Source organism: Monodelphis domestica, chromosome 4 (assembly GCF_027887165.1).
Source record: "Monodelphis domestica isolate mMonDom1 chromosome 4, mMonDom1.pri, whole genome shotgun sequence".
NCBI classification, from domain to species: Eukaryota; Metazoa; Chordata; class Mammalia; order Didelphimorphia; family Didelphidae; genus Monodelphis; species Monodelphis domestica.
In genome coordinates, this window is record NC_077230.1 from 73,149,326 (window position 1) to 73,166,587 (window position 17,262).

Genomic DNA, 17,262 nt, shown 5'->3' on the forward strand with positions numbered 1-17,262 from the left:
GTTCTCACCACTCTTTAGTTCTCACCTTCTCTGGTTAGATTATATCTTTTGAGTACTTCACACTTCTTTGTTAAGCTTACCTTTTGTGAGTTACTTGACCTTTTTGTGAATAATTTACCCTTTATTGTTACTTAACACCTTTTTGTATTAGATCTAAAAATAGACCTAGCTTAAGGTTCTAGCTTCACTATAAGGTATGAGTTAAGTACCTTCATTGTTCAATCAGGAGTTTACAACTCTTATCTTCCCCTAAAGTATGTCTAATTAGGGTGGAGTAATTTTAAAAGTTCCCAATACATTCCTGATTCTTGTTAGACCAAGTATTTCCATTGTTACAATAAGGGAATATCTAAATCAAATCTTCTAAAGTACAGTCTGAGTAGTTTTTAAGATTCACAATAGGTAAAGTGGAACAGGGAAAGCATTTCATGCTCTGGTTACTGCCAGAGAAAATGCCCAGAGCTCAGATATTGGGTGTTTGGTTTGTGGAATATCCAGGGGGAGGTAGTGCCACTGGATTGAAAATCATATGTAGGGGTGTAAAGTTTAAGATGAGTGGAAAAGTAGGCTGGGGTTAGATTACGAAGGGTTTTGAAAGCCAGGCAGAGCATGTTGTATTTGGTCCCGGAGGCAATAGGGAGCATTGGAGTTTATTGAGAAGGGAGGAAACATGATTGTACTTATTCTTTAGCAAAATCCCTTTAGTGACTGAAAAGAAGATGCCTTGGGGCAGGCAGGCAAATCTACCAACAAACTATTACTGCGTTGGTGAAGGTATCACACATGTCCTGGTGTCATGGAGGGGCTGCTCTGTTCCCCCTCTCCACAGCACTTGAGGACATTTTTTTTTCACATACTGCCCCTTTGTCCAGATGCCCAGTGCACGTACTTCCTCCCTCTGCTTGCTGGGGTGATGCAGGGGCTCACAGGCAGCTGGAAGTTGCAATTTGGGCACATGATCTTGAAAAGGTTGGCCAATGCTGGACTATTACAATAATCCATGTGGGAGTCAATGAGGGCTTGCACCAGAGTGGTAGCTGTGACAGAAGAGAGAAATGGGGCATATTTGAGAGATGTTGCAAAGGTGAAATCAACAGGCCTTGGCAGTAGATTATATATAGGGAGGTGAGAGATAATAGAGAATTCAGGATGATTTCCAAATGGGCCCAGGGGAGTGGAAAGATGGGATGGTCCTCTACAGTAATAGGGAAGGTAGAAGATTGGGTAAGGTTTTCAGAGAAAGATAATGATTTCTGTTTTAGACATGATGAGTTTAAGATGTCTAATGGATATCCAGTTCGAAACATCTAAAAGGCAATTGGAGGTATGAGATTGGAGATTGGTAGAGAGATGAGGAGAGGATAGGTAGATTTTGAAAATTGTCAGCATAGACATGGTTGCTGATGAGACTATCAAATGAAGTAGAATAGGGGGAAAAGAGAAGAGTGCCTAGGACAAAACTCTCAAGGACACTTATGGTTAGAGGGAGTGATCTGGATGTACATTTGTACAGCAGTTCAGGGATGTGATGTTAGTTATAAGCTCCTTTTATATTTATTCTACTAAAGACTCCCCAGGGTAATCTTTGGTTAATAGAACTAGAAATTAAAGTGAGTGCAGGAAAGAGTCAGGGAGGAGAAACCATAGTTTGTTTGAAAGGATGCATTTTTAGGTAGATGGGTAAATTGTTTCATGACATTCAAATGCTGCTGGAGGCAGCAGGGTGGGCAAGTGGAGCCCATAATCTCAGAGATTCTGGCCTCTCAGACACAATGAAGTCACCTCCAGCTGGTAGACTGCACCATGGAAAGAACCTGACCACTAACTCGCATGCTCCTTGGCCAATAAGCCTACACCAAACCACAGCCTTAAGTCCAGGAAGACATTTTAGTGATTGGAGGTATGACACCCAAAATGAAGTTTAAGATTCCACTCCATACATTCTATTTTTCTAGTGGACTAGGGGAGTGAATCTGTATCCAGAGATCTGTCAATAATACAGACCAAAAGTGAAATGGAAGCTGGAAATTCTCACTGGAGGTGATGTAGGCAGGCCATAATAGAGCCAATATGTTTCTTTCAGGATTAGGTCAGTAATTTTGGCAATGAGGAGAAAGAAGGGCATCAAAGGGAGAAGAAAAGGGCCATTTTGGTCAGAGTACCTTCCTCACCCTGTGACATCACACTCCTTGGCAAGGGCAAGTCTGTGATTAAGTCTATTGCGACAGTTGTCCAAGATGGCAAAAGAGTCAATAAATGCATTTCCTCCTAATCCTTGTTTTTGATAACTGTTTTAACATAATTGGTTTCCTTTGTAATCATGTATTTTATTTCATGCATTTAAAAATATAATTCTGAGGAGGGGATCCATAGACTTCACCACCTTGCCAAAGGGGTACATGTCACAAAAACAATTACGAACTCCTATTCTAGATTATGTCTCTGTGTCTCAAAAATTAGCTTAGTTGTGAACAGCTCTTTTGTATAGACCATATGTCCTTTCTGAAAGGTTGGCTTGCAGTGGAAGTCATATAGGGCTATAGTTTGGGGTGGCTGGCCCTTCCCATGAGAGTATCATGGTCTCCACTGTGGTATACTTGAAAATGTGCTGGATTTGGTCAGAAGATCTGGGTTCAAGGCTCACATCTTCCACCTGTATCCTCAGAGAAATCAGTCTCTCCGGACCTCACTTCTCTTGCCTATACAATGAGGGTTTAGGCTAGGCAATTTGCCCTCAGATTCCTAAAACTAGGATTTAGGATTGAAATACTAGTTTCAAGTGATAACATCGGCTCAATGGTTTGGCAACTTTATGCATAGAGGAAATACATATTATAACTACATACTACTATTATACTATATACTACTATCATAACTCCTCCAGAGTTATCTCCATTCCACAATGAGATAGCAAAGGAGGTCTCTAGGTGTTTACACAAAGGAGGGGTTTACAAGAATGAATTTTAAAATTTGGTTTTTAACCAGAAGAATTCGGTCATGATTCTTAGGGTCTAGTTTACACAATCAGAGCTGGCCAAACCATTGCATCAATATTTTCATTAATGCAGACAGAAAGTGAACCTCAGAGACAAGACATAAGTTTACTCAGTCAATCAACAAATATACATAAGAGCCTGCTCAATCTTGGCACTGTGCTAAAAGCTGCGGATACAAAGAAATGTGAGTCTGTTCTCGAGCAACTCAACATCTAATGAAGGAGACAACAAGCAAGCCACTATATACAGACAAGCTCTGTATAGAATACATCCGAAATGATCAACCAAGGGAAGGAAGGCACTAGAATTGAGAGTGTTTAGGTAAGACTTTTTGTAGAAGGCAGGATTTGAGTTGGGATTTGAAGGAAGGCAGGGAAGCCAAGAGGAGGGAGACAATTACAGGCATGGGAAATGCCTCGAATCGGAGACAGAGTCTTGTTCTAGGAACAGTACAGTGACTTCAAGTCCTGTTTCTGACATATACTGACTGCATGATCTGGGGCAAATTATTTAACTTCTTGGTACCTCAGCCAGTTCTCTAAGAGTATTAATTTCAGGGAAGTTATCACTCTTTATTGGGAGAATGAGTTTCCTTATGGTGAATTTCCTGAAGCAATGAAATCAGTGTCCAATACCCTCTCTTCCTCTGAAGGCTATCTAGTGCTATCTCTTACTTGGTGGCCGTGGGGAAAGGACGAGATGAAAACCTCAGATAGGATTAGGATGGTCTCACTCTTTAAAAGATCCTGGAGCTAAGTTCTTGACCTGATGGCAGTAGAAGCATCATCAAGGAAGAGTAGACTAGAGAATTGGAGTACTTACACTTATTCTCATCTTCCTCCTCTGCCCTTGGAAACAGATAATAAGGGAGTAGGGACTGATCAGATATAACTGAGGAACAAGACAAAGGACTAGGAGGTTATGAATTCTAGTCTTGCCTCTTCTGAGTGATGATGTCATTTGGCTTCTCTAAATATCACCTCTCTCCTTTGTAGACTGACAGTGTAAAAGAGGAAGAGTAATGTCACGTCTGGCTTTATCCTTCTCTGTTAAAGTTTATTCGTTCTCATGAAACAGGAGTCCAGAGGTAGATATTTCCCCAAAGGCACAGGAAGTTATTGGCTCAGTGGATTGAGAACAAGTCTTAGAGTTGGGTGGGTCTGGGTTCAAATGTGGCTCAAATACCATCTAGTAGTGTGATCCTGGGCAAGTCACTTAAACCCCATTGCCTAGTCTTTACTGATCTTCTTCCTTGGAATCAGTACACAATAATGATTCTAAGACAGAAAGTAAGAGGGATTTTTTTTAATTCTATGGTTTAATGATGCTACAAGGCTTATTTGTCTTTGTGTCTTTGTTTCCCAGCACACAGTAGGCATTTAATAGGTGCTTGCTGATTGCTTGATGGATTCTTCAAATTGTTAGCTATAACAATATTCATATAGTAACCCTGAATTTAGTTACCCTTTTCTAAATGGTTCTGGTTTCTCCTTTCTTCTGAATTTCTAGTTATTCTTCTCCAGTGTTGTCTGGGGAATCAGCCTACATTAAGCTTTGCACTGGATGTTTAATAGCTGAGGTTTCCTCTGTTCCCTTTAGAATTGCTACAGCTGCACATATAGACATCGCCACTAGGTGGTAGTAGAGAAACAAAACCAAATTGTCTCTAGCTCCACAAACCATGAGGAAAAACTGGGTAAATGATATTTACTGTGGTTACACTAAGCACTCCTTAAAACTCAGTCCATGTGTAAAGAGGTGGCAAAACATTACTGCGTTGTCCTTTGCTATTTTTCAGTCGTGTCCAATTCTTCATGAGTCTATTTGGGATTTTCTTGCAAGGATCCTGGAGAGGTTTGTCATTTCCTTCTCCAGCTCATTTTACAGATGAGGAAACTGAAGCAAACAGGGTGAAGTGACTTGCCCAGGGTCACACATCCAGGAAGTGTCTGAGTCCAGAATTGAATTTATGTCTTCCTGATTCCAGGCCTGGTGCTTGTTATGATTAAAACTCTAGAGACTGTATCTTAATTTTATAATTTATAATTATTTTTTAAATGATTAAAAAAAATAGGGGGACAGCTAGGTGACTCAGTAGATTGAATCCAAGCCCAGAGATGGGATGTCCTGGGTTCAATTCTGGCCTCAGACACTTCCTAACTGTGTGACCCTGGGCAAGTCACTTAACCCCCATTGCCTAGTCCTTAGTATTCTTCTGCCTTGGAACTAATGTATAATATTGATTCTGAGACAGAAGGTAAGGGTTTAAAAAGGGGTTAAAATAATAATAAGGGGCATCTGGGTGGTCCAGTGGATTGAGAGTCAGGCCCAGAGATGAGAGGTCCTGGTTTCAAATCTGGACTCAGACACTTCCCAGCTGTATGACCCTGGGCAAGTCACTTAACCCCCATTGCCTAGCCCTTAGCACTCTTCTGCCTTGGATCCAATACACAGTATTGATCCTAAGATGGAAGATAAGGGTTTTAAAAAGATAATAATAATAAAAAGCAGGACAGAGAAAGAAAGCTAAAAGGCTGAGCTATGTGTGGCCACTCAGTCTCTTAGCTACTTCTTCCATCAGCAGGCTGCACCAAGCCAGAGCCAGACTGTCTGCCTCCTCAGTCTGTGGTTCCAAGGGAAGAGAGTGCCGTCCTCTTTCCTCTGCCTGTTTATGCCCTTTTTAAAGTCCCTTTTCCCAAGCCCCTGACTGCCAGACTCAGACCTCCATCCAGACAAGAGGCAGGTCTTCTGGATACCAGGAGTAACTGCCCTATATTTGGAATAGCTGCACAGGGCATGTCCGGCATCTTCTAGCATGATCAACAAGTGGAGGGCAGATTCAACCCACGGCCGCAGAGAGATGCAGGTCAGAGATTCAGATGTGGTTTTTGCTTTAAATCAAAAGGTAGTTTTGGTGTGCCAAAAAGGGGTTCATAATAATATGAACTTTCCATCACCTCTACGTCTTTGGCACCTGGTTGTCCCTTAGGAAGGCTGTCCTTGCCGTACTTCCAAATCCTAAGCAGTTCATATCAACGAGTAGCAATGAGCATACAATGGTTTCCCCTGATCCCGGTACCCTTTAATCAATGAGATGACATACACATACCCTTACCTTGATAGGAATTAAGAGAGAGATTTTTTGTCTTATTTCCTACTTCTTGGGGTTCCCTTTCCTTGACTCACCCCAGCACAAGTCCAAGATTTATTTTGATGAACTTAGAAGAGCAACAGGAGCTGGAAGACACCCTACTGACAAGTCAAAACCTCCCTGACATTTTTATTGCTTTGAACAGAAGGTAGTTGTGGGGAACTGAAGAGGACTTGTCCTGTTTGAGAAGTGGGGAAAGGGGTTTCTAAAACATTGGAATGCTGGTAGATTTTTTCCCCAAGTTCATGGGGTCTGTTTCATGGGTCCATTCACTCAGATTAAGTCAAGGAACTAGTCTTTTAAAAGAGGTCCTCAAGCAACAGTGGATAGAGGTTAGTTATGGATTCAGAAGACTCAAGTTCAAATCCTGCCTCAGGTATTTATGAGTTGTGTGACCATGGATAAGCCTCAACCTTTTTTGGCTTCATTTTGTCCATCTGTAAAATGGGGATGATAACAGCAACTACCTCCTCTGGTTGTCATGAGGTTCAAATGAGATAACATAAATAAAGTGGAGGAAGTCCATGGGGACTGGAACAACCTCCAGGAAGTGATGCAGAGTGAAAGGAGCAGAACCAAGAGAACATTGTACATAGAGACTGATACACTGTGGTACAATCAAATGTAATGGACTTCTCTACTAGTAGCAATGCATTGATTCTGAAAAACTTGGAGGAATCTACAAGAAAAAACATCCACATTCAGAGGAAAAACTGTGGGAGTAGAAAAACAGAAGAAAAACAACTGCTTGAATACATGGGTCGAGGGGATATGGCTGGGGATATAGACTCTAAATGAACATCCTAAAGCAAACACCAACATGGAAATAGGTTCTGATCAAGGACACAAGAAATACCCAATGAAATTGTGTGTTGGCTGCAGGAAGGGTGGGTGGAGGGGAGGGAGGGAAATAATGTGATTATTGTAACCAAGGAATAATGTTCTAAATTGACTAAATAAATTAATTCAATGGAAAAAAATAAAAGAAATAAAATTCAAAGGAAAAAAAGAAAGAAACAAGGTTAGGCAAGAGGATTACATTTGTACTCCTCTTTTCCCATTTCTCTTTTCAATCATCCCTGTGTACCATTCTATAAAGGTTACCTTGTGATTTTTGCTTTAGTTTGGGAGGAAAATAAAATTTTCTGTTAGTTGTAACTGCTTTAAACAGAAGCCTTTAGAAGTAATTTAAGAAGTTATAAAACAAATTTGTTACGCTTTAATATAATCTTGGTCTTACATTAAAAATGAAGTTATCACTATTCAAAAAACAAACCAATGAGATAACATATGTAAAGGGTTTTGCAACATTAAAGCATTATTTAGATTCTTTGTTAGAGAAGGAAATGACAAACCACTCCAGTATTTTTGTCAAGGAAACCCCAAATGGGGTCACAGAGAGTCAGGCACAATTGAAAAAGGACCAAACAACAACAACAACAATTATTCTTATAACCCATAGAAAGTTAGCCTGGTGGGAACCTGGATGCAAGTCTTGGATCTCGTAGGCACTGCCTGTTGGACCTGGACAAGTCACTTTCAATGCTGTAGGTAAATCAGTAAGAGTAGAAGTTACATAGAAGTTTCCAGCCTGCATTGATAGAAGGAATTCCCTCGCCCAGGGATTTCCTATACCAAGGAAAAACTACTCTAGCATCTTGTCAATCTGAAAGCTACCTTGGCAGCAAAAAAGGCTGTCCCTTGGGCTCAGGAAGTTTGTTGTTGTTCAGTTATTTTTCAGGGTTTTCTTGGCAAGGATACTGAAGTGGTTCTCCAGACCATTTTACAGATGAGGAAACTGAGGCAAACAGGGTTAACTGACTTGTCCAGGGTCACACAGATAAAAGGTATCTGAAGTCACATTTGAACTCAGGTTTCCTGAATTTAGCCAGTACTCTATCTACTGCATCATCAACTGACTTCAAATCAAATTTTAGAGACTTAAATAGCTATATGACCTTGGGCAAGTCACTTTAACCTCTGCCACATTTTGCTCATCTGTAAAATAGGAATAATAACATCCACCTTCAAGGGTTATTATGAGGATCAAATAAGATATTACTAAGTGCTTTGCAAATCTCAAAGCATTATATAAATATGAGCTTCCTTAGTATTTTCATTATTATTATAATTAGGAATTATTTCAGAACTTTGTGTAATTCTTTATACCCCATATGAGACTGAAAAAGAAGCCCTCTCCTCTCCCCTTAGAAAGAACATACTTAGAGTCTTCCTAAATCCACTCTTTAGCCAAGCCTGGAATGGACCCAAGACATTTCCCAAGGCGTTTCTTCCTCTTCTGCATCTCCCCCTCTTCGCACTGGAGGTCCCTCCAGACCTCCTCACTGAGCATTAGGTGTGAAGGCGTGAAGAAATCAATGTCATCAGCCTTAGCTACAATAGTGAGATATTGTGACCCAACTCAGGGAAGAGAGGCAAGAGGAAAGGCTTCCGTACTTCTGCGACTCTGTCCATTTCACCTCCCTTTGCTTTTGGAGATAAGCCTCCCAATGACCGTAGGGGTTTCTTTGTTGAAAGGCACGTTATCGGTGAACCAAGGTAGACTTTCCCCCTGAATAAAACTGGGGATTAGGAATAATAGATTTGGGAAAGATTCTGGATATCGATTAAGATTCCCACACAGAACATAGATATAGACATAGGAAATGAAGGGGACAGAGGCAAGTTCTGAAAATTCATATCTGTTCTTTCCAGATCTGTAATAATTTGACTCAGTTTATTAATCAGTACTATTTCAGACCACTAACCATAATAGAATCAGAATTAAGCATAGGCAAAGCAGGTAACTGACTAGAACATGATATACCTGGTGGGGGGAGGTAGTGAAAAGTGGAACATGTTTTAATGTCATTTTTTGAAACATAGTGCTAACAGCCCACAAGATGGGAGGATCTGGGTTCAAATCTGGATTGACACTTTCTAGCTATGTGATCCTAAACAAGTCACTTAACTCCAATTGCCCAGCCTTTATTTCTCTTTTACTCTTAGAACTGATACTTAGTATTGATTCTAAGACAGAAGGTAAGCATTTTTAAAATGAACACATATTGGGGGCAGCTGGGTGGCTCAGTGGATTGAGAGTTAGGTCTAGAGATGGGAAGTCCTGGGTTCAAATCTGGCCTCAGACCCTTGTAAAAATTAATTTATCTCTATTAATAAAATATTATATTTTTGAGGTTTATTAAGGATTATTAGAAATCAAGGACTAAAGAAGATACAAAATAATAACCACGTGCCCATGGCTGATTAGCCAATTCAGAATCCCTGGGCTTAGCTTAGCTTACCACTATACTTCCTACATAATTGCAATGGCAGAGAGAGAGCGTGGGAGGCATTACTGCCAGTTAAATACTAATTGTGATCTTGCCCAGGTGGAGACTTAAGTGAGCTCATAGACAGTTCTGGGAAATACCAAGGACTTCTGGGGATTGAAGTCTAGGGATCAAAATCTCCATACACCCTTCCTAACTGTGTGACCCTGGGCAAGTCATTGCCTAGCCCTTACCACTCTTCTGCAATATACAGTAAAGATTCTAAAATGGAAGATATGGGTTTAGAAAACAAACAAATAAATGAATGAATAAACAAACAAACACATATTGTTAAGGCTGGAAAATTAGACTTATCATGGCTTGTAATTTTTTTGGTGGGGGGGAATAGAGGTAAGGAGAATAAATATTTATTAATGCCTACTATATGCCTGATACTCTGCTAAACTCTTTACAAATTCATATCATTGGATCCTCAGAACAATCATGGGACATAGATACTACTAGAATCTCCATTTTATACTTGAGGAAACTGAGGCAAATGCATGTGAAGTTACTACACAGGGTAAGATAGCTAGGAAGTATCTGAGCCTAGAATTGAACTCAGATCTTCATGACTCCAGACTCAGGGCACCACCTAACTGTCTCTGATAAGTCAGGTGGAAAGTGGAGGGGTAGCACAGAAGCACAACTTCAAGATTCAGTGGGGGACAGGAGGAAAGAAATAACAATTTAGCAATTGTCAGGCTCACAAATTTCTCATCTCTGTCTTGATGTTAAGGGCCATATCATGACAATAATCTTGCAAGCAGTGAAATTCTTACGGAAGCTAGGGATATTTAGAGTGGAGCTTTGATAGGTGTCTTGCAAAGTTTAAATTGCTGTCATATGGAGGAGAGACTAGACATATGATGCTTGGCCTCAGAAGGCAGAACTAGGGCACAGTTTTCAAGGAAAGAGTTCAGATCAGAGCTATCCCAAAGTGGAATTCATTTCTTCCCGAAGCAGTTGATTCATTTTTAAGCAGAAGTTGGATGACCACTCACTAGGAGAGGGCTGCGAAGAGGGCTCAGATATACATTAGGCTGGAGTGATTGTTCTAACATCCCTTCCAACTCTGAGATTCTATGTGAGTGCCTAGAATTATACGCTACCACTATAGGAGAATTTTTATAACTTTACTTACTTTTTCCCAGTGCCCTGAAGGGTAAGGGAAACTTTGGGCATATTTGTATAAAAAGAGAGAGTTTCCTCCTTTCTACATATGAACTTTTATTCATATTTACTATTGGTGATTTCTTTGCAGATAATTTTATCTAAAACACCATTTTCATTCAATCATCTCCACCCCATCAAACAATCTACAATAGCTTCCTGTTATTTGTCATCTCAACCTTTTGAAACCCTCCATTATCTAGCCCTCTTCAACCTTTTTCTTATTAATTCCATTATTGACTTCCATATACCTTGGCATTAGTCAGGCCATTGTCCCTCCAATATGAGCAGTGTCCCATGAACATTCATTCCTCTTTCTCTCCCTATGGAAAACTTCCTGTTATATATTTTAAGATTTCCTCTAGTCTTAGCTCTTCCATGAAGTCTTCTTCACCATTTTCTAAGTCTCATTGATTTCCTTTGTTCTTTTCTTACAGTTCATATGAGTCCATCTGTAGTCACACAATTTCATATTTAATTCCATCCTATCATGTGATTATTCCTTGTTGTTACATAGACTATCTATTCTATAATTCCCAAGTCTGAAACCCTTGAGGGCAGGAGCCATGTTTTAGACTTTGGTATCTCCCAAAGCACCAGGAAGAGCACTGAAATGGGGTGGTTTTTCTTTGGATCTCAGATTTAAAGCTGGAAGGGATTTTAAATGTAATAGTTTGGTCTCTTCACTTTACAGATAAGGAAACAGAGATACAGTCAGATTTTATCTTGCCCAAGGTCATTTAGGGAGTAAGCAGCAGAGTTGGTATTTGAACACAAGTCCTTTGACTCCAAATCTATCCCAGTTGCTCTTTATTTAGTGGCGCAACTATTTACTGTCCCTTTGTCTTTGTCCATTATTCTGTATATGGAAAGGACAGGACAAGGGAATGGAAAGAGTATATAAACTGACTTCAACAAACATCCATAAGCGTCTACAACATGCAAAGTTTTGTACTAGGTGCTGGGAATACAAAGAAAAAGAAAATACTTTCTCTTCAAGGAACTTCCATTCTACTGGGAGAATATAACATATACACACAAGATAATTCGAGGAGAGAGAATTAACAACTATGGAGATCTGGGTAGGCTTTCCAGGGAGGTGGCACCTATATTAAGCTTTGAAGGGAAATTGTTTCCTCTTTCAAGGTAACTATGTAAAGTATGGCCTCTAGGCTCCAGCTGAACTTGAATTGGGAGCTCAGAAAAGACTGTACTGTATTCTCTTTTTCTTTAGTGAGAAGGAGCTAATCCTCAAACATGGTATGGTTGGACGGATGCTGGACTTGAATTCAGGAGGCTTCAATTGAAATCCTGACTCTGACAGTTACAAAGCTGGGTAGTCAAGTCTACATAACTTTTCTAAGCTTCAGTTTTTTCATCTTTGAGATAGTACAGATATTTAAACCCTGTACCTCACAGAGTCGTCTAAAAATAAGCACTTTGTAAACTATTCGGTTCTATGGAAACAAAGGGTTATCAGTAGTAGTGATTGATCTCTCCTACAATGACTTAAAGGTGTCTTTAGGTATATGTGGGATATAACGAGGGTGCTGGTAGCTAGATTTCCAGCCTCAGAATTCTAAATAATTTAACCTCCTTACCTACATCTATAAAGTTTTTATGAATAACTGACATTTGAAATTTCAAAGGGAGCTGCATTCTATTAAACAGGATGACTTTTCCTTTCTTTTTAAGCTACTTTAATTGAATTCCTCCTCATTACATGCAAAAAGTTTCTACCACTTTTAAAGAATCTTGAATTTCTCCATCCCTCCCTTGTTAACCCCTCCTCCTACTGAGATAGCAAGCAATCTGATATAGAGTTTATATGTACAATCATGTAAAACATTTCCCCATATTAATCCATTTGTGGAAGGAAACTCAAACAAACAGACAAACAAAACTAAGAAAGAAACTGAAAAAAGTTTGCTTTATTCTGGATTCAGATTCCATCCATTCTTTTTCTGGAAGCAGATGGCAGTTTTTATCATGAGTCTTTTGGGATTGTTTTGGATCATTGTATTTCTGAGAATAGCCAAGTTATTCACAGTTGTTCATCGTAGAGCGTTGCTCTCACTGTGTGCCATGTTTTCCCGATTCTGTTCACTTTACTCTGCTTCCATTCCCATTTCCAGTTTTTTTTAGTTTCTCCTGCTCATCATTTCTGCTAGAACTATTGTGCTCCATTACCATCATATATTGCAACTTATTCAACCATTCCCCAATTTATGGGTATCCCCTCTCTTCCCAATTCTTTGTCCCTACAAAAAGAGCCTCTCTAGTTTTTTTTATAGATAGACCCTTGCCCTTTTTGTTTTTATCTCTTTGTGATACAAACCCAATAGTGGTATTCTGTAAAGATTAAAATTTGGGGAGAAACTGACGCAGGTAGAAATTAGTTTCTCTCTAGAAGTATTATATTTTTAGAGGTTTATTTAAGATAAGGAATTTAGGAAAATACAAGTAAGAAAGGCACGTGTCTAGGCCCAGAGAGCCTATTCACGACCACTCACATCTTGCCTGCTAGGTGGAGAGCCGAGTGTGCTCCGAAGTGGAAGTAGGAAAAGAGAGCCAGTAGCCTTTACATCCAGGTTAAATAGAAATTTTTTACCTTGCCCAGGTGGAAATCTCAGTGGGATTAGAGGGCATTCTGGGAGCTAGCATTCTGGGGATTGGAGTCCGGAGTTCAAGTCTCCATTTTTACAATTGCTAGATCAAAAGGTGTGCACAATTTTATAGCCTGTCCAAATGACTCTCCAGAATGGTTGAATCTGTTCACAACTCCCCCAGCAGTGCATGACTGACTACCTTTTCAAAGCTAAACTTGAAATAACAAGACTAGAAATATCTATGCAGATCACCTAATTTGGCTCCTTTATTTTGTAGATGAAGAAACTAAAATATAGAGAAGTGACATGATTTATTCAAGATGTAGGTGACTGACAGAGTCAAAATGACCCTGAATAAAGCAAAGAAAGTAAGGACAAGATCCTGTTCTCTCAATACACTGACCAGTGTGTTTTCTATAATTCTACTATGCTTGATGTTGTTGACTCAGTCCTTTAGCTTGTCCTGCTCATTTATATTTATTTATAAAACCTCAAATCATTCTACACTGGCTATTACTGAATCTTTGATGTTTAAAAATGAATTTTAATTTTGTTTTCATATCTATATTTTCTTTCTCCTACATTTCCTGCCATTTTCTCAACCCCTTGAGAAAGCAAAAAAAAAAAAAAGATCCCATTCCAAACAGGTATTATTACTTAAGCTTTTAAAAGAAAGAACAAATGGGAGAGGACATAATATTCCACCCCTCAAAGGACAAAAAAAAAAATAACAATAGAGTACTTGGACCTCTGAGCAGTAAGGAAATAATGGCAATCTTTAAATCTAATTTATATTCTAGTTAGGACATCACCATGTGATATCATTGGTCCTCTTTGAAAAGGACACAAATGTGCACTAAAATAAAAAGACATTTCCTGACCTTCTGCCTTTTTTTTTCACAGACTCCATTGCCAAGTTTAGGGATAGCACTAAAATTTCATAACTATACAATAACCAAGAAGAATATGAAAGGCTGTGATCATGGATGGTGGGAAATCAATGAGCACATGTAAGTGAATCTCATACAATAACAACAACAATAATAAATTAAATGAGGTAATACATAAAATGCTTTGCAAATATTCTAGTGCTATATAAATGATAGATATTAGTTAATATTTGTATAGTGCTTTAGGCTTGTATATTTTAAATCTTTCCCTTCTTAGAATAGGTACTAAGTATTTGTTCAAAGGTAGAAGAGTGGTATGGGCTAGGTAATTGGGGTTAAGTGACTTGCCCAGGGACATACAGCGAGGAGGTATTTGAAGCCAGATTTGAACTTGGGACCTCATCTCCAGATCTGGCTCTCTACCCACTGAGTCACCTGGCTGTCACTTTTTCTATTTTTAAAATGTCTCTCCTATATGCTCCCTTCTCTCCTCTAATACTACTACCATTCAAGTGCAGGTCCTTCTCCCAACCTTGGACTGTTGCAATAGTCTGGTTTCTCTTCCTCAAATCTCTTCCTACTCCAGTTGGTCCTCCCTTCAGCTGTCACATTGATCTTCCTAAAGTATAAAACCTGATAGTGTCACTCCCCTATATAGTCAAATGCTATGGTTCCCTATTGCCTTCAGGATTAAGTATAAAATGCTCTGGTTTTTAGGATAGATAGACTGGGGCTATTTTAAAAGGGACAAGGGAAATCTAAAGGGTCTTGGCATCCTGAGCCAGATCAAATATTTCCCTCATTCCCATTTTTAAAATTGTGCATTTTTTTAAACAAAGAAGGGCATTTATTCATTATATATGGCCTATTTCTTCCAGTCAGACCCTTAATATTGTTATCATCCATAAGTGATTATTGCCATCATCTCCAATCCTTCATATCCCACCTCCTTCCTAACTTTTCAGGCTACTTATATCTTAATTGCCTCCATGTATTCTGCAATCCAGTGACACCTTATCTCCTAACTCCAGGCATTTTCCTCGATACAAAATGCTCTCTTGCATCATCACTGCCTTTCAATTTCCCTTATTTCCTATAAGTCCCAGATAATTCCCACTCTCTTCAAGAAGGCTTTCTTAGTCAGGCCTCAATAATCTTAGTGCCTTCTCTCCGTCTCTGCCTTTGTTTCTCTCTCTTTCTCTCTCTCTCTCTCTGTCTGTCTCTCTCTCACTTTCTCTCTCTCTCTGTCTCTCTTTCTCTCTCTCTCTCCCATTTCTCTCTTCCTCTCTCTGTCTCTCTCTGTCTCTGCCTCTCTGTTTCTGTGTCTGTCTCTCACACTCTCACACACACACACACAGACATACACATATCCCAAACTAAGATTCTATCTATCTATCTATCTATCTATCTATCTATCTATCTATCTATCTATCTATCTGTCTGTCTGTCTGTCTGTCTGTCTGTCTGTCTGTCTGTCTATATTTATCAACAATCAATCTATCTATCTATCTTAACCTTTAGGAAGTTGATAAGAGTTGGTAGAATGCTAGATCTAGAGTCAAGAACCCAAGTTCAAATCTAGCCTCGGGTACTAGTTGTATGGCCCTTGACAAGTCACAACTTCTATCTGCCTCAGTTTCCTCAGTTGTAAAATGGGTATGAGAATAGCAACTACCTCTTAGGGTTATTGTGAAGAACAAATGAGATAATATTTGTAAGGCAGTATAAGAATTTAAATTTAGATTTTATGCTAAATATGAGAATTCTAAATTAATATTGTGGTTGCCCATTTAAAAAAAAAAAACTAACTCTTAAGTCAAAAGTCTGTTAGCTGCTCTTAACAATTTAGTTTAATAGAGATATAGTAAAAGAGAGAAATGTAGGAAGGGAGTAGAAAGTATTGCCTAGCTAGATACCCTATAATTTCTGTCCTAGGAAGTCCAGCTCACCACTTGGGAAGGGCTCCCTCAAGTCCCTATCTCCTCGTGGAGTCATGAAAATCTCTTAAACCAGGAGTCCAGGTGTTGTCTTCAGCAGGGGTTCCACCAACACAAGCCTATTCCACTGGCTCCAGTCACTCACACAGCAGGCCTCCAGTGTAGAAAGCTCCTCCCCATCAGAATCCTCCTCCAGGAGAGTCTCTAGCTCACCTATGCAGAGAGCATCCCTTAATCCTCAAGCTGGCCTTTTTAAGGCAGTTTTCTTGAAGTCCCTTCCTGGCACTCCCCTGCTTTACGAGAACCAATCGCGGTCTTTCAATTTGCCTAACGCTGCCCAAGGGGGGTGGCAGTAGCCTTTGGAGCTGTCACCACTTTAGCAAGTGACTTGTGAACTCTCCTACTTAGTGACTGGTAGGTACTAAGTAGGGGTACTTAAGTTTTTGACTGATTAACTTAAAAGTTGCAGATTGATAGACAAAGAGAGTTTGATCCACTCTTCACAGTAGTTAGCTCAATGTGTGGCACAGTAAATGTTTAATAGGTCTTTTCCGCTTCCCTCATCTCCTTGAGAGCAGGGACTGTTTGGGGTTTTGTTTTTGGAGGGGGCAGGGTTGCATGCTTAAACCTTAACTATAGTGACTAGCACCTTGTTGTTCAGTTGCTTCTGGCTCTTTGTGATCCCGTGGAATGTAGAGCTCCAATAAAATCCATGGTTTTCTTGTCAAGGATACTGGAGGGGTTTGCCATTGCCTTTTCCATTGGATTAAGACAGAGGTTAAATGACTTGCCCAGGGTTACACAGCTAGTAGCTGATCAGACTTGTACTCAGATCTTGTTGACTTCAGGCCCCAAGCTCTACCCACTGAGCCACCTAGCTGCGGCTGACGAGCACATATTAATAAACATTAATAAATGTTTATTGACTTGTTACTTTCAAGTTTCATAAGGGTACTTTGCTTAAAGGAATGATAGGCTCCTGCCTTTCTTTGAGAAAGTAGTATAACTTTGTTGTTATTATTCAATCATTTCTCTCATGGCTGACTTTTTGTGACACCTCCCACACACACACACACAATTGAGGTATTCTCAAGGATTCTGGAATGGTTTGCCATTTCCTTCTCCAGCTCACTTTACAGATGAAGAAACTGAGGCAAACAGGATTAAGTGACTT

At 39.6% G+C, this 17,262-nt stretch overlaps 1 protein-coding gene across 1 annotated transcript in view; it reads left to right on the plus strand.

Moving 5' to 3' along the window:
* TMPRSS7 (transmembrane serine protease 7) overlaps positions 1–17,262 on the plus strand; it is a 110,197-nt gene that overhangs the window by 61,152 nt on the left and 31,783 nt on the right. Inside the window, exon 10 of the mRNA XM_056793455.1 lies at positions 14,165–14,271. Coding sequence (XP_056649433.1) covers positions 14,165–14,271 — 107 coding nt within the window. The remainder of the gene's footprint in view (positions 1–14,164; positions 14,272–17,262) is intronic.